Below are 18,540 nucleotides of genomic sequence, written 5' to 3'. Positions count from 1 at the left end.
CCCTTTGCAAGATTTCATTCACATCTGTTACCATGGCAAGCAGCAAACAACACACACACACACACACACACACACGCACACACACACTCACACATACAAACCCCATTATGCAGAACAGCTGCGAAGTACAGTAGTATGTCACCTATATGTGCAGAGTGTTCCCTCTAGTGGGCGATAATAATTAATACCACTGGATCTCTCACTTCAATTGCTTCATCCACTAGATGGCCTCATTATTTATTTAGAGCCCTTGTATTCATTGATTTCGCTCCAGAACATGAAGTAGTTGATAGTATCCACAATGTGAAATAAAGTCTCTAGTTACATTCCCCTTTGTCAGTCCTGATGATATTTTCCCTCTCTGTGAGCGACATGCCTTGCCCGTTCCTTAGCTCAGTTCATTCAGTTAGTTTTGCTACCAAACTTCGCACTGCCTGTTTCTGCTATTGCTCTCTGCATCGGGTCCTAACTCATCACTCACCGTACCCTTTTACTACACGTTTTAGTATGGCTCATCATGGTTCCCCTCCGGCCCATCCTATAGGCCTACATCCAGCACATGGTGATCCAGCCCAGCCCAGCCCGGCTGTGGCTGCCAAACGGCCTGCCTGTCCCTCTACTAGGGGGGGCCCAGCTGCTGCTTAACAAAATCTTGATTGTTTGCTGTCCTGGTTCCACAAATGTGAAACGGGCTCCCCGCTGAGATCAGGACAGCAGAAACCCTACACATTTTCCGTCACAGACTGAATACTCATCTGTTCAGACTGCATCTGGCCCATCTCTTGTTTCTATAATGTATGTGAAGCAGTTCGGCTATTTTATACGTTTTATGTCCACGTTTTGTACCTTTTCAAGATTCAAGAAGCTTTATTTATCCCGAGGGAAATTGCTGTGCAACAGTTGCGATATAAAAGTGGAGAAGTAATACAAGAAAATAAAACAAGTAATAAAATTAAAGGGGGTGAAATTAAGGTTGATAATTATTACATAACAATTTTCAAAATTTATAAATGAATTACGAACAGGTCCACCATTGTTATTTCTCAATTGCGAATTACACTCCGATTTTCGCATCGGGCACATGTCAAATCACAGTGCTAATGCTGCGTATTTTGCCATAATCTACGGAGACATCCATAGAAAACATTAGATCAAGATGCCTGTGTGTTTTGTACCCAAATGTCACCATTCCAACAAAATGGACTGTTCTTTCTTTAGATTCCCGTCTGATGTTATATGTCATAGGCGACATGTAGTCTTTCTCGTTATGTCTTTTCCACAACTGCTAGCTACAATATACTGTCAAACTCTTAACATGAAAAGTTTTCTTTTGGACTGTTTGGACGCCCCCCGTAAATATACATATTCTTCACATATTCTTTCAGTGAGAGTGATTATTTGTGAAATTGTGCAAACGACAGCCTTTTCAATGCATTTGAGGAAGGTGGTAGCATGTTAAAGCTCTCAAATTGATGCTCGTCTGAGAAACAGAAAAAAATGTCAGCTTCGGCTATACCTGCTAAAATAGACTCAGGAAGTGAGTCTAGTGACGAGTCCATGGGTTGAATTTGTTATTACCCAGTGTGCTTTGTGGAATGGTCTCAATGTTTTATTGTTTTATTTCATGTAAATAGCCTTTTTTCAGAAAGCAGATGTTCGTCACACGATGTCATTGATATGAAATATTAATAACTGACCATTCGTCACTCAATATTTGTGATGTGACATATTGAGTTGATGATGAATTGTCCGGGGGGAGGGGGGGGGGGGCCATATTAATTCTGCCATGTCGATTGCAGGGTCATGTCAAAATAAAAATGATATCGCCAGGGGGGGTAGTGATCAGAGGTCCAAATCCCTCCGGTGGGTCTTAAAAGAAATAACGAACAGTCCCTTGTGCCGCTTTTCCACCGACAGTACCAGCTCGACTCGACTCGCCTCGCCTCTTTTTGTGTTTCCATTGGCAAAAATAGTACCTGGTAACTAGTACCGGGTACTTTTTTTAGTACTACCTTCATCGAGGTTCCAAGCGAGCGGAGTAGGTACTTTTGTGTGACGTAAACAGGCTGCTGGCAACTGATTGGCCAGCGGCTGTAACGAGAATAATCACTCAAAGTTAAATTGTGTCCGGCGTGGTTGGAGTCCACAGACCCGCTCCCGAGGGGGACACTGATCAGCGTTTTGCTGTGTTTGTCGCTCCTTTCCCGGGGCTAGAATTAGGCTGTGCGTGGTTGTGTGTGTCCGGCGTGGTTGTGTGTGTCTGGCATGGCTGGAGTCCACGGACCCGCTCCCGAAGATCAGCGTTTCTCTGTTTCGTTTTAGTGTCATTCCTTTCCCAGGGCTCGAGTTTCGCCTCCATCAACGTTACCGTACGACAACAATAAACGCGCAGTCATTGCGCTTTTTATTTTATTTTATTTCCCATCATAACCTTTCCCGGGAATCAGGAAATAGTCTTAATCAGATTCTGATTTCCCGGGAATCGCGTCTCCCGTGATTAAAACCTGACGACCCGCCCATGTTGGAGAGGTTATTTTCTATGACCCGCCCACATTGAAGAGGTACTTTTTTAGATGGAAGCGCAAAGTTCCTGGAACCAAACCTAGTCGAGTCGAGGCGAGTCCAGTCGAGTTGAGCTGGTACTGTCGGTGGAAAAGCGGCATAAGTTGTAAGTTACAAGTTGTAAGTTAGGCTACTTGTGGAGACTTATGCGGTTTCACCACAAGTCCATGGTTGAATTTTTTATTACCCAGTGTGCTTTGTGGAATGGTCTCAATGTTTTATTGTTTTATTTCATGTGAATAGCCTAGGCCTAGTTTACTAGGTTTTTTCAGAAAGCAGATGTTCGTCACACAATGTCATTGATGTGAAATATTAATGGAGGCTATTGGGTGACAGCGGCAGAGGGCTAACCTGATGTGGGACTCCCAGCATCCTGCTCTTAAAGGTGACATATTATACCACCAGGTGGGAGTGGGATTAGCCCTTACGAGCCATTTTTTAAAAATCGCCCTCTTCTGACATCACAAGTGGGCGTGTGCACCTAGACGTATGACGGATAGATGAGCAACGTTCACTACAGTCCACTGGCTGGTAGACTGATCTATCCAGCGCACATCTAGGTGGACACGCTCACTTGTTCAAACGGCTTGCAACGGCTAATCGCACAAACACGCTGACGCTGGAGGGGTGTTCTGACAGGCAGTGTGGCGTCGTTCTGATAGGCTTACCTTTTTTTTGTGATTATTCATATGCGTCTTCTCTCTCCCCTACGCTCTGTCTCTCTCCCCTGCTCGCTGTCTCTCTCCCCTGCTCTGTCTCTCTCCCCTACTCTCTGTCTCTCTCCCTTGCTCTCTGTCTCTCTCAGGGTGAAGTGGAAGGTCAAAGGTAAGCTCTGTCTCTCTCTTCTCCTCTAACACACAGCACCCTGACCCCACTAGTTTTAGAATGCCACTGAATAACGTTGTGATTTTATTTACTTTCCCCCCCGTCCAGAACTTGAGGAAGCCGGTCTGCTCGGCACCACACCCAAACCCCCCCGCCACCAAAAGATTTTGGCTTGTAAATCTGTCAAGCCTATAGACTTCGGTCTCTCATTTACTTTCATGCTGTGCGTTTGCAAGTTCCAACTTGGAGAATATAAGACTATATGAATATAAGACTACCATTGTGCCTCTGAGCCCGACCTAGTAAGAATTATTGTAACAAATTCCTCTGAAAAGTAAAAGTTTGACTACAAAGCAGTGAGGATGACCAGAAATTTCCGTTGAAGAAATGCATTTACTTTGAGAGTGGTCATGTGTGTACTAAGTTTAGACCTTAACTAATTTCAAAACATAGAAAACACCAGTGACGATTGACAGGATCTGAGTAATGACAGTTTGGGGATTTTACAGTCTGCTTATTCTTGTAATAGGCCTATAAAACAAAGTCTACTGCAATACCTTGTGGTTATATTCTGCTTATCAAGTTCTCGGATGGAGGACCAAGCAGAGGAATCATTCATATTGGAAGTAATCTCTCTTCAACTCACTAAACTCCAATTTTTTTTTTTTACTATTCAGTAGCTTTTAAATTTGTTTTTCATAATTGATGGACGTGATGCATTAAATATTGATTTGATCCAATGATGGCCGTTTATCTGTCAACTATCTTGAAATCTCACGTTTTTCTGGACACGCATATGTAGTATTTTGTGTGCCTACTATACAATATCTTGTATAGTCTTATATCTTTATTGAAGTGAGTTTAGAGTGGCTTAAAGGCTGTCATAATGTTGGCCATAACTGTAAATGCACACCAGTCAACCACCAGCAAGTCCCAGAGACAGTCTCTTACCATTAAAGACGTTAAATTAAAATATAGGCTAGCCTACTATACATGACGTAGACCGACTAATTTCACGGATTCGTGTGAGACTGGGTTGCCTTAATTACATCGGTCGCATTTGTCAGGTGAAAACTAAATGTCAAGGTAAAGAGGCAGTGGTTGAAAAAAGTATTTTGATCACTTATTAAGTTCACTCGTTGCGTGTAATGGTTTATTTGTTTCCCTGTATCATTTCCTTAATTTAGAAGACAGTTAAAAAAAAAGAATAATAATAATGAAAAAAAAAGAAAAAAAAATTATAAAATATATATATATAAAAAAATATATAATTTTTTTAAATATATAAAAAAATTATATATAAAAAAATCTATATATATTAAAAAATCATCCTCATCCGTTTATCCGCAGCAGCTCAATCAGGGGGCCCCAGACTTCCCTTTCCCGGGCCACATTGACCAGCTCTGACGGGGGGATCCTGAGGCGTTCCCAGGCCAGTGTTGAGTTATAATCTCTCCACCTAGTCCTGGGTCTTCCCCGGGGTCACCTCCCCTCTGGTCGTGCCTGGAACACCTCCCAAGGGAGGCGTCCAGTAGGCATCCTTACCAGATGCCCGAACCACTGACTCCTTTCTAAGCAGAGGAGCAGCGGCTCTAATCCGAGTTCCTCCCGGATGACTGAACTTCTCACCCTATCCCTAAGGGAGAAGCCAGCCACCCTCCTGAGAAAACTCATCTCGGCCACTTGTATCCATGATCTCGTCATTTCGGTCATTACCCATCCCTCATGACCATAGGTTAGGATAGGAATGAAAATTATAATAAATTATTATAATAAATTATAATAAATAAAAAAAATTATAATAAATAAATAAATTTTGGACCTGTTTTTTTTTTGGACTTGCGTGCGCTGGTTTTTTTTTGACCTTCTTGGTATTAAACCTGCGCGTGCAGGTTTAATGCTGCCCAATCCCAGGTACTCCTTCAATGCCAGCTCTTCATCACAAGAACCATGTGATTCAGACACCAGCAATGATACCATCATCTTGCCATCATCGCCTGAGACCCGTTCCTGCTCCTGGCCTAAAACCTTTCCTAAAACCTGTCGTGCCCTGCTTCTCATCCTGTGCCGAGATTATGCTCCAGACAGGAAATGATTCAACAAGTTCAAGGCACACGGAACTTGCCTGTCTCCTATGCCGAAAGTACACTCAGATATTCTTGAAGGCCTTGCTGAGGAAATAATAAAGTACACACAGCTTACCCGAGGGATGAGCAGTTAGAAGAAGTGGCAAAGGCTCTGACACAGTCACATCCATGTTTACTGGAAAAAGCAACACAAACTGGATACTGTGGCTGGAAGCATTACCTGAAAATAAAAATGATGAACTTCCGCACCAAGCTGAGGTTTGTGTTTTATTTAATGGGTTCTTTTTTGTTGCTGTCAAGGCTAGGTACCAAGGCTTATGCTTTAACATATATTTGTGCCACCGCAAGGTGGTGCAAGATATTAAATGCCAGTCTGACAGATTCAAGGACTTGCGTTTAAGGTCTTGTATCACTTTGCGCCAGCATAAATGCATTAAAGACATGGCGCTTAGGACAAAACCAAAATAGAGCCCATTGTGTTGAAAACAAATTGTGAAGCAATTTGTGATCCTGGTCAGTGAAAGGTGATGAAAAAATATAATTCTTCTCAGCCGAGCTGGACACCCCGAGGTTGCCATCAACTCTCTGAAAAACAAGCAAAGTGGCCAGCAGACTCCAGCAGCCAACATCAAGAAGCCCAGGAAGGGAGATGTCAATTTCTGTCCAACCATCCCTAATGGTGAAACAAGAGACAGTTTGGAGGTGGAAAGGGTGGCTCTACTGACAGAGGTGTGATGTGCAATACATTGTATCTTACCTTGTATCTTACCTATCCATGATTACACTATGTTCATGGCATGGCCAGTATGTACATGATCAGTTTTTCACCCATCATGTTTTGCACTATACTTCCTGTCCAGCTCAACTCAAGCAGACCAACAGTTCATTTTGCACAGCACTGGACACTTTAGCTGTTTTTTGGTTAGTTTGTACAGTTCATTTTTCTGTATCTATTACACTCAGTGTATTATTCTTGCTCCCTAATCATATTGTCTAGCATCTAGTTTAGCGTTTCCCTTTCTATTATCTGTTTCTCAATTGTATTGTGTACCCTTGCGGAGAGTTTCTAACCAAATCTTGTTATACAAGTATCTGTACCGTAAAATGACAATTTTAGTTTCATTCCATTTCAGGTAAAAAAGAAGAAAAAGGACAAGGCCGTGATCAAGGAGAAGATGCCGCGTACCTTCTCGCTTAGGAGACAGGAGATTCTCCAGGAGCCAAAGATTCCAGAGTTCCTAAACAAATGGCCAGCACCCTTTGACGTCAGTGAGGTAAGTGTGAATCTGAAGTTTAGTAACTCATGTATTCAATGTCACACATCTGGTAAATGGTCTGCACTTAAATAGTGCTTTTGTGCACCGAACCCCAAGTGCTTTACAATGGCTTTCTCTCATTCACCCAGTTCACACTTTCACAGTTCAATGGCGGCAGTCAGCTGCTGTGCAGCGTGCTTGCCTTGCTCAAGGACACTTTGACATGTGGACAGAGCCGGGATTCAAACTTCTTCTTCTTCTCCTTTTTGTCTATGAATGACCCCAATACCCACTGAGCTACAGCCACCCCTGTTGAAGTCTGTATCCTGTCTGTGTTGTCTTTTACAGATCAACCTGGAGTTTATGCGGCTGACGACTGTACCTCTGACCTCCAAATTCCTTGGAGAACTGGACTGACTGACGACCTGATCAGGGTTTTCCATACCAAAGGTGGAGCTGCAGGAAGAAAGATCAGAGCCGTGATGGCAAAGACGCATAATGTAAGTATTTTTTGGTCTAACCTAATACACATATGGTTTGTTTGACTCAGCCATATGGGAAAGCTCCTTTGTTTTGGAACGGTTTGGAACACGATAGGCACTTTCAAAATGACTGTGTAGTGAACTGGCTCAGAACTGTGTGAGCTAGGGATGGGCGATATGGGCTAAAAAATTTAGCCCGATAATTTCTGGTATTTATAATGGTAACGATAAAAATGACGATAAATAAACACCAATTCAATGAAGAGTCTCTCGCTCTCTCTCTCTAATGAAACTTCTTCGAGTCATTATTTAGCAGCGTATTTAGTCAGACTCAGATTTAGAAGCTGTTACATGAAATAAACAAAGTGAGAACACACACAGGTAGATTATCAGAGTTTAGTCCGTGAATCCACTTGGATAGCCTCTGCTTTGTTTGACCGATCCGAGGGGAATGTTTTTGACGATATATCGTAAACGATGAAGTATCGCCCATCCCTAGTGTGAGCTTTAACTGAGTGGGGTGAAACCAGGTGAGTTCAGGATGGTCAAGGAGGGAAATGTCAGTGGTTTGGCTGGCCTCAGCACATGCGTGTTAGTGTGTCTCACTGACCGGCATGGAATCATGTAATGTTTGTTTCAGAGTGAAGACATCAACGTGAGGCGTGATTGTGTGCTGAGCTGTCTGAGTATCTACCTCAATGAAGACCTGGACACACTGGTCAAAGAATATGTGGTAAGTATGTCATCCTTCTGTCCTTTGTGCCAGATGTAATTAATTTCCCTCCAGGTGTGCCTGATAACATGTGGCGTTCATGAGAATGGGATGGACATTAGGTCACATTGACCACCAATAGTTTGTCATTGAGTCCAATGGGTTGTTTGTTTTGAGTAAGAAATTCCCTCAAGGCAATGGTGGTAGTGCTGTCACTTGTAGGAAGTAAATCCACATGGTCCGGAGGAGCCTGAGGTTAAGGGTCAGGTCCGGGCACCTAAGCGCGTCCAATATGCCAGTGATGACAGTTCTGCCCCAAACAAGAAGGTGAGGACACAGAAACGTGATAGTTCTCATAAAGCAACAGTTATGTATTTGACACCTGTTTTGGAAATGTTATTAGTAAGAAAGGCCTTTCAGATTTTGTCAGGTTGATTCTTGATTCTGATCAGCTTGAATCTCCTGTGTGTGTCTGTGTGTTTCACTAGGATTCATGTTGTGGACTGTCTGCTTATGAACTCAAACGCCTTGAGAACATCAGAGAGAGGGAAGCCTTCTTGTCTTCCTTGAAGTTATTGACAGTAAGTGGACATGTTGACTGGAACTCTAACCAACACAAGACTGATCAACTGGTCTCTCTCTCCCCCTCTCTCTATCCTATCACACTTTGTCTGTCTCCCCCTACTCTCTCCTTTCTGTCTCTCCCCCTCCCTCTTTCTGTGTCTGGCTGTCTCCCTCTCTCTCTCTGTCTTCTCTGTCTATCTGTCCTGCTTTTTCTCTCTCCCCTGGTCTTCTCCCTCTCTCTGTCTCCCACACACAACACACATATATATCTTTATTGTGTGTTGCCTCCTACCACAGTGTAACTTCACACATATATAAAGCATGTGATTTTAAAAAGTAGGGCTAAATGTTTTTTTTCTACAATGTAGTTTACAAAGATAATGCCATTCATGTCTTCCTCCTTTACCATACCTTGTAGTGTAATTAAGGCTGATATCCATGAAGAGAAATAATGGGATAATTATTGTTTTTAACAGTGTAGTAGTAAGGATACTAGAAGGGGGCATTTTCAAGGGTTGATGGGTTAGGGGAGAGAAGGTCAAGATAAGGAAAGGTTAGTTCCTTCTATTTCCTAACAGGAAACAGAAGGAGGTTAGGAGAGAGGGAGGACAGCACAAGAGAGGTTTGGAGAGGGTTGGATAGGAGGGAGGAGTATACCTTACCCTATGAGAGGAGATTAGGAGAGAGGAGGTGAGGAGAGATGGTGGAGGGTAGGAGTGAGGGAGTGGGGGGTGGACAGAAGAGCCTCTTTCCTACTGTCCTTTCTCCCCTACCTTGTATCAAAGAACAGTTTCTTATTTGGCTCTTTCAGATATTGGTTACTTATGAGAATGTTTTCATTTACTTCACAGATCTCTAAATAAAATGGGTTCCTGGTCCTGTATTTTTTCTTTTTTTACATTTTAATTTGGAATGTTTTGACTCCATTTTTTGATTGTGGCAGGTCAAAGGCTTCTTTGGATAAAGTGCAATCTCTTCTGTCTCCCTGGAAATCCTTGCGTCTTAAAGAAGCACGGAATCTTACCCTCAGAGGAAAACTAACCTATGAATATGTAAGTTACTCTCTTATGTTTCATGTGCACCATTACAAATTCACTAAATTAAAGGATTAAGAGTATTACTTTTAAGCAATGTGACACAACATCTCATTCTTTACGGCACCGAGTACCCACAAACACGGTAAAAAATGTCATTGAGATTCTTTAACGCGACCCTCATTGTGATCAACAATGCTCAAACACCACTTTTTATCATACTTAAATAGTTGATGATCATTGAATGTACGACTCCATTTATACATAATGTAACTTTTTGACTTTTTGTTTTGTTTTCCAGGCTTTTAGGGAGTCAAAGATCTTGAGGTCATTGTGACCTTGAACTTGTGTCCATCTCATTCTCATGAACACTATATCTACAGTGCCTTAAGGCACTGTAGATATAGCACGCACTTGGCCTCAATGATGAGCTGCTTAGAATTAAGAATTATTATTAACACGCACTTGGCCTCAATGATGAGCTGCTTAGAATTTGGTGGTCAAAGGTCAAGGTTAGGGTGACACAGCTCATTGTTCTCTGTTCCCTCCATCTTTCAGGACATCGAATGCAGTGAGGCCGAGGCAGACGTCGCAGGGACAACCATGGCAATCTACACCATTCGAGCTGAGGGTGATGATCATGATGGTCCTGGTGGACGCTTAGCAGATGTCGGTGTGGTCCTGGAAGTTGTCGAAGTTCTCCACAACCTTGAGAGTATCAACCATGCGTGCGTGATGCTTTATGGGTTGATCTACGCACTTAATTAATAAAGTTTACCAGAAGATCCTGATGGACCTGGAATCGTCCAAGCTTTCCCCAAAGTACGAGCACTGAAACTCAAATTGCTCAGGTGACTCTTTTTTTGGGGTGGGGTGGGGTGGGGTGGGGCGGGGATGGGAGGAGGAAGTATAGGAAGAGAACGGCCATACATGCCGATAACCATATAGTATTGTTGTACGTTCACAACCTAGAAGAGATGAAGTGATGAGTTAACGCTTTGTTTAACCTTCCTAACTTGCCTCTGTTCTATTGAAGTTAGAAAACATTTTTCATGTTCCATCTACAGTAGTAGATGACTTGGTTGAAGAGCTACACTACCTGCTGAGTACTGTGTCTGCCTGTGTCTGGGTGAAGAGAAGAGGTTTGCTTTATTGTTAATAAATTAGTTGAATCAAGAAGGTGGTCTGATTGTATGCATCATTGAGATATTGTTGAATGGAAAATTCATTGGATATTAACACATTAGATATTCACAAAAATACATAAATCTAATGCATTTTGTTTGAATTTAAGCTTAATTGTTATGTATTTCAAACACATACACATTAATCATCTTGAATAGGTAACCTAATTACTATGTAATTCAAACAAATACTTTTTTCTTTTTATTCTGAATACATAATCTGATTAATGTGCATTTAAATTCAATAAATGATATTAATACTGAATACATAAACCTGGTGAATATGCATTTCAAATGAATAGGCTTTATTACACTGATGCATATACATCATGTAAAGTTTATTAGGTAGGTTTATGTTCAAAATATTTAAAAAAATCAAATGGAACTTTGCCATGTAATTATTTTACATAAATCTTAAAAGTTAGGGTTGAATATTTCTGTGAGTGTACAACCATCTACAACCATCTACCATCAACAATCTGCTTCAGGTGCACGTTCAGGCATCGTCAACGACCCCCCTGGCATACTTTCATCTAATGCATACTTTATAATGGTCTCCTCCCTTCTACATCAACCATCTAACAACCCACCAAACAAAAACAACTTGCGCTGAATTCACGTTTCTACTCCACAGGGACGCAAGTTCTGCAACCAAATATTGGGACATGCGCTTCAACAATATCCCATGTGTAGAAATGATGACCTGATGTTGAAGTGAATACTTTGTCTCCGCCACATCGGAGCAAAAGCCTGTAAGCCTGTTTGGGGTGTTTGTCGCTTATAAGGGAAGGCTTGTTTCCTTCCATGATTTGGAAGTAGCTCTTATCGACTATTTCACAGGCGTGCAGATTCACTGAGTGAATTTCCCATTCTTGATTTGATGTTATTACTATTATTATTAAGTTGAAGATCCAAAATACATGGAAAAACAGACATGCTGTGTGTAGGAGTATTTGTTTCAACGGGCCAGATGGAGCAACGATGGAGGGCTCGTTTGAGGAAGACCTAGAGAGAGAGAACAGTTTTGACAATGTTGTGCATTACAATTATTTCAAAAATAAATGCACACACAAAAACACTGTTGCATCATTAATCTCTCGTTTTGTATATGTATAAGTATGGAAGATATATTTTCATTAGGTAAGGAGGGATTTGATGAAGGCATACTTTTTTGATATGAATTGTACTTGTGATTTGCTTCATAAAATGGAGCAATTCACAGTAACTGCTCTTGGATACTGAAGTGAATGGCCCACTTGTGGAAACTCTGTTCAATTCAGTATCCACATACTTGTCTGACAGTAATAATTGGAGAGGAGAGACACACAAACTGTTATTGTCCTATTCTTCCTGTTATATAATGTGGACAGGTAAATAAAGATTCAGAAAGTAACCTTATAACCTTTTTTCTATTTCTGTTAGTCACATTGCAATCATATTTTTATTTTTGAAGGTCGTTACCACTACAAAGAAAGTCTATCTATTGAATGAGTCATTTGCATATGAAAGTGAAATAAATAAATATTCTGCCTCATTATATGGTAAAGCTTATTCTTAGCTTTGTTTCTTTCTCTAAGTAGGGCATTCACACCTCTTTCTCAGTCTGTCTTATTACCTGAGTTATATTTTTCAATCAATTAAAGTTGCATTAAATATATATTGTGTCAGATACATTCAATAATTGCAATTATTATTGTTTATGGATTCATATTTTATGATGCACTCGTGCAAATATACAATTATCCAAAACAGCACAATAATAAAAGTATGTCGATAGTAGATTTCCTTTAAGAGACAATGGAAATTAATTGGTCACCCCTACTTTATGGAAGGTCAAGCATGTCAACAACTACCCTCACCAGTAGATGGCGATCACACACAACTGAACGGTCAAGGCTGAATTGTTCGTCTTTCTTTCTTTCATCACATCTTTAGAAGTGGCCTGTCTCGACTGTTTGACAGTTACGTTTTTATGTGAGTGTCTTTTTGCTTTTATGGACATGATTTCCTTGAGGTCTATGGATAACCTAGGTAGACTAAAATAGGAAAACTCAATAAATCCAATAGCAATCTCCAATTGCAGTTAGCAATCTTCTGAATCTCAGAAGGGTAGGCTTACTGTTGAAATTACTATTAAACTTTGATGTCTTTAAAGCAAACTGACTGGCATCATTTCAACTTAAAAGCATCAAGCTCCTTACTCAACAAATGATGTGTGGACTTAACCTAATTAGGCCTATGGGCCATCTATTTAACCAATAAAATGATTCTGGAGGACGACTATATGTAATGGTGAATGTACAGTGAGCCAAATTGAAAAAGTATTACTTTTGTGCGTTGTAATAATGGGCCTAATAATATGCCATTTGGTTTATGTTTTTACAGTATTAATACATAGCACCATTATCTTAAGGACAATAACAATAATGCCTCTTTCAGAGATAGAGAAGCCCACAGGAAATAAGTATTCAACCACAATGAAGTGGTTTCCTCAAACCTCTGCTACTTCACAAGTCTGCATAAAGCATGCAGCCAACAATAAACCTACAATCTAGTTTTTCAATGAAGACTGAGAAAGCTGAAGTTCCACATACACACCTGATGTTAATCGAGAGTAGCCTGACTAACAACTATGTCGATAACAAAAGTGCCACAAACAACGATATACTACATTGCAGTAGCATTTCGTTTTTGGTCCAAATGGCAATAATATGATAAATCTGCTAATTAAACAATAACACAGAACACCCGCAGAATGCACTTTCACGCAACATTGCAGGCATGTATTATTTGGCATGCATTTCCGATCAGGGCGATACATAGATGTCAGATAGATGGATTGATGCATTGATGGATTGATGCATATAATGTGCATCTTGCCCGGGGGTCCAGATATCGTCAGGTCACACTGTGTGTGCTTCCGAGCCATAACCTGTCACGGCGCATTCCTTTACGCGCGCCCCCGTACCTACTCAACGTGCACGTGGATAAATATTGACCCACACACAGCATGTAGACTGAGACTAGAGAGGAGAGTTGGACGGTCACAGAAGATGAACATATAGTTTCCGGCGTTTCTCTCACACACAACATCGCTGTCGCCCATACATGGATGAAGCAGTACAATTGTCGCCCATACTTGGATAACTACAGTATGCCGTCGGTTTCCATCGCTGCGCGGTCTGAAATATTTTGAGTGTGTGGCGGAAAAACAAAAAGATATGGATTAGTGAAGAAGATGGGATCGGCTGACGGCGGGGAACTAACTCCACCCAGCAGACAGCGTTTGGGGGCAGGCGGACCTGGCGGTGCCACAACACAGCTGACCAGTCAACACTCTTGGCAAGTCCTCCGGAAAACTTCGGTGGGGCCAAAGTCCACTTCAGGGTGTGAGCCAAGTGTGTCGCACTGTACCGGGTAATCACATGCGAGTTCTTTTTTTTTTTTTTTTTTTAAAGGCTTACTGTAAAGATGGCGGTTGTAGTGACGACGGGAGTTCCAGGTAACGGCCGAGTGAAACAAAGTGGGTTTCTGGAAGTTTTGGTGAAAGGGAAGTGGCACAAAGTTTTGGCCCACTTGAACGAGGAATCCCTGACTTTGAGCTGCGAGGAGGGGGACACGGGTACGACCGACGTGGTCCGCTCCAACGGCCTCATTAACGGATCTTATAACGGCAACAACAATACCGCCGGTCACCCTGGCGACCCCGGCACGGACCCTGACACGGACCCCGACAGGAGCCCCGGAACCGGGACCGAGCGGGACGCCCTGAAGGACCTACCGGAGCAAGTGTCCGAAGTGATAGCCAACCAGAAGAGGTGCGTCAAGGTGACCAAGCAAGAGGTCGGCGGGCTCGGGGTCAGCATTAAAGGCGGGAAGGAGAACAAAATGCCCATTCTCATCAGCAAGATCTTCAAAGGGCTGGCCGCGGACCAGACCCAGGCTCTGTACGTCGGGGACGCTATTCTGTCCGTGAACGGTGTGAACCTGCGGGACGCGACCCACGACGAAGCCGTTCAAGCTCTGAAGCGAGCCGGGAGAGAGGTGATCCTTGAAGGTGTGTATGTGTGACAAGGGGACTGTTTTTGCTGTTGGTTTATGTGACAGATGGAGTGGGAACTCCAGCATCTAGAAACGTATATATTTTTTCTGTGTGTGTGTGTGGTGGGGGTGGTCACATTGATAGGCTTATTTAATGAGTTATCCTAATGACCACCTAATCTCTTTCTTGTTGTTTTACAAAAAATCTGGCAACAGTTATAAAGAAGACACACTTTTTATGGCAAACTGTGTGTGTGTGTGTGTGTGTGTGTGTGTGTGTGTGTGTGTGTGTGTGTGTGTGTGTGTGTGTTTTAAGATCATAAGGAACATCACACTCCAAAGATCTCAATCCAATAGCCCATAGCAGATGTGCTCCATAAACAAACAGTTATACAAATATAAGGTTTAGGCCAAGAAACAACCAGCATTCATCTACCAACACAAATGAGCCAAGCTGGAACGATACATTTCCTGTTAACTGACAGGAAATGACTCACTATTGGTTCTCCTTGGTGAGCCTGCAACTGATCCTGTTGTCATATTGTTTATGTGTGTTGATGTGTGTCGACCTGCATGTCTACAAAGACATGCACGCACACACACACAGTCACCGGTGGTCCAGTCTAGACTCTGATGCCCTGCAGTGAATTCCAGGTGCTACACATGAGTAGAGATAGGACTGAGTATTGTTCTGCATTAGTATCACAGAACCAGAGACACCACCTGTTTGTAGTAAATCAATGTTCATGCACCACTTATCATCATCTGATGAGGTCACTGAGAACATTTAAATGCTCAGTGACTGTTTTGTTGAGTGATTCTTCATGGGTATTAGATTAGCACCTATTAGCACCTAACTGTCTGTCTTAGCAGAACTTTTCCATCCCAGTGTTTGTAGATAGACAGCGTGCTTTGGACACACTTTTAGCTGGCAAATTTCGGTCACATCCAAAACACATTCATTCATTCAATGAGCTTGGTTTCTCTCGTAATCACGTCACATCATGCTTTAAAAGCCAAATGATTATCCAACCACTGGGAAACTGCTGAGCACAAGTTGTCTGCTTTTTTTTAAAATCACAAATTGATTATATGATAGATTGTCTTATTTAGAAAAACAACCTTTCATTTAACAGAATGAGTTGAAATGAAAATGTTGACACCACTTATGTCTAAAGCTTAAAAGCTTCCCACAAGGATACATTGGTATCTACCTACCTACCTACCTACCTACCTACATTGGTCTCTGTTTACCTATTGGCCAAGAAATGTTGCTACAATCAGAACTTGACCAACTCCTCCATTACAATTTAGTTGTGATTGAGCTATAGTGGGGTCCTTATTCTCCCCTCCTTTCTCCCAATCACCGCCCCTCTCTCACACTTTTAGGAGAAAAGTCCTAAAGTGAAACTTTTCTATCCCCTATGCATGCACACAGCGATTCCCTTGTTTCCCCCAAGGCCCAACAGGGTTAGACCTGGCTGAGCATTATCAGTAGTAACTGGCCCTATCTGTCTGCTTGCCCTGTACTGTCCCCAAGTGGCAAACACACACACTATGCCTGCGATCAGGAAACAATGTGTGTGTGTGTGTGTGTGTGTGTGTGTGTGTGTGTGTGTGTGTGTGTGTGTGTGTGTGTGTGTGTGTGTGTGTGTGTGTGTGTGTGTGTGTGTGTGTGTGTGTGTGTGTGTGTGTGTGTGTGTGTGCAAACAAACAATTTTAATGTCTTTATAAATTATTAACACCTCTGATAAAGAGAAGATAGCAAATAAAGCAAATAGATTAGCCAATAACGTTTTTTAACTCAGGCAAATGTGTGAAGAAATCCAGGTCTTCAATGGGACTCTTAATGGTTGTGACTTTGGTATTGTCTGGGATTGTATTCAGCTTTACACTTGGCTGTTACATTAGCATCATAGCTGAGGATCTACTCTGAATGACTTAATACATAGAAGGAACCAGGAGTGGTGACTTTGGATTTGTTTAACAACTTGCGTGTTTGTGTGCATATTGGGGTAGAAGGGCGAAACCTCATTTAAAACTTTCTATCCCTACAAATAAAGCTTTAATTCACCCACGTCTCTGAATCAATGGTGGAGTTGAGGTCCCAAACCCCACCCCTTCTTCCCCGCCCCCATTTTGATATATCGTACAATATTGAGGTTATGTTTGGCTCATTATCACTGAGTAGGCGGCAGCAGTTCATGCACACTTACTCCCATTCCCTTAATGAAATATCAACAGGCCCCAGAGGACGTGCACACAGCCTAACGGGCATGCAGACCCCACCCCATCAGAGGTCTGCCTCCACGGGAAAGGAAAGACTGAGTCTCCTTCATGCAGAAATGCGCTTTCTATGCCCCCACTCTAGCCAACTAGCTGAGCCTGCCTATGTATTCTTAATGAACAAGTTCTGTGAAAAAACACACAGAAATACACATGACCTTTTCAGAATGTCTGAACCATAACTTGCACATGAGATTCTCTGAATACCCTGTGTGTGAATTAGCTCATTCTTTCTTTATGTTTTGGGAAATAATTTCTCTCTTTTCTCTCCCAGACACATGTAGTCATGAAGTCCATATGTTATTAAGAGGTGTGTGTTATTAAGAGGTGTGTGTGTGTGTGTGTGTGTGTGTGTGTGTGTGTGTGTGTGTGTGTGTGTGTGTGTGTGTGTGTGTGTGTGTGTGTGTGTGTGTGTGTGTGTGTGTGTGTGTGTGTGTGTGTGTGTGTGTGTGTCCCAGAGGACAGTCACTGGGTCTTATAGCAGACTTTCACTTGTCAGTCTGAATTCCTCCCCCTGTGCTGTTCATGTGGTAGGGTCCTCAGTCCATGTAGCCACAAAACATCTACTCCCAAAGTCCTTAAACATTTACCTCAAAATTATTCTTTCTATACACTGGACATATAAAATATAGCCAGTCATTAGGCATTACATCACATCACTGATGTTCACTTTCCCCATGATGCTCTCTTAGGTACTTTTCACCCAGTGTGTGTGTGTGTGTGTGTGTGTGTGTGTGTGTGTGTGTGTGTGTGTGTGTGTGTGTGTGTGTGTGTGTGTGTGTGTGTGTGTGTGTGTGTGTGTGTGTGTTGTGAGTTATGCTGGAATGTGAAACTGGAACAAATCGTTGCTGGGGTTCGATTCAGGACACACTCATTCATTGTTCAGTGGCCACATCCTCACCTTGTTATCCCCCTGCCTCTCACCTGCCTCTCTTCTGCAGGTTGGCACTGTAGTCAGCCTGGTTTTATATGGACTGCTGTGTGTACTGACTCTCACTACTGAGCTGCGGCACGGTCGCCCTCTCCTTCGCTCAGGGGAATAGATTACTTGTAGGATTCACAAATGCCACCGGCATTATGCCAATTATAACTGGCAAGAACACTGGGAAATGCCAATTAAACAACCGGGGCATTCTGGGAGTCCCAGAGAATTTAGGGCAACAAAACAAAACAAAAAAGGACTGCGCTATTTATTTATTTTCTTATTTTTTAATTTGGCATCCTTTCCCGAGTTCCCGTTTCCAGATATGGAAAAAGTCAATTCTGGTAAAGATTAAATATTCCAGGTTTGGAAGATTAAAGTTGCCACCTTATGCACTGAATCCGCTAATTGAACTAGTTTGTGTTCAGATCAAACTGAATTTTAAATTATGTTCTATAAAGAGGGTTGCACACTGGAGGTGTGTTTTACAAAGATGTTCCGCCTTCCTCCTTGGTGCACCAGAGAGTATAGTCCTACTGAATGTGTGGGTTCACAAGACGTGAAAGTCTGTCAAGACTTTTAGCT

At 42.1% G+C, this 18,540-nt stretch overlaps 1 protein-coding gene and 1 pseudogene across 2 annotated transcripts in view; both read left to right on the top strand.

The window, feature by feature from the left end:
* The first annotated feature begins 5,706 nt into the window (after positions 1–5,706).
* On the top strand, positions 5,707–10,377 carry LOC311351737 (annotated as a pseudogene). Its single transcript has 10 exons — positions 5,707–5,732; positions 6,026–6,203; positions 6,608–6,748; positions 7,079–7,230; positions 7,853–7,945; positions 8,147–8,251; positions 8,413–8,505; positions 9,388–9,540; positions 9,824–9,849; positions 10,081–10,377. The product of its transcript is annotated as an uncharacterized misc_RNA (transcript).
* A 3,434-nt stretch (positions 10,378–13,811) lies between these two features.
* sntb1 (syntrophin, basic 1) overlaps positions 13,812–18,540 on the top strand; it is a 29,312-nt gene continuing 24,583 nt past the window's right edge. Inside the window, exon 1 of the mRNA XM_084472379.1 lies at positions 13,812–14,763. Within this exon, the coding sequence (XP_084328505.1) occupies positions 14,178–14,763 (586 nt within the window). The 5' untranslated portion in view covers positions 13,812–14,177. The remainder of the gene's footprint in view (positions 14,764–18,540) is intronic.

The sequence above is a fragment of the Micromesistius poutassou genome (assembly GCF_964030765.1).
Source record: "Micromesistius poutassou genome assembly, chromosome: 8".
In the NCBI taxonomy this organism is placed as follows: Eukaryota; Metazoa; Chordata; class Actinopteri; order Gadiformes; family Gadidae; genus Micromesistius; species Micromesistius poutassou.
Note: the sequence above shows the minus strand (reverse complement) of the source record. Positions and strands in the feature narration are given on the sequence as shown.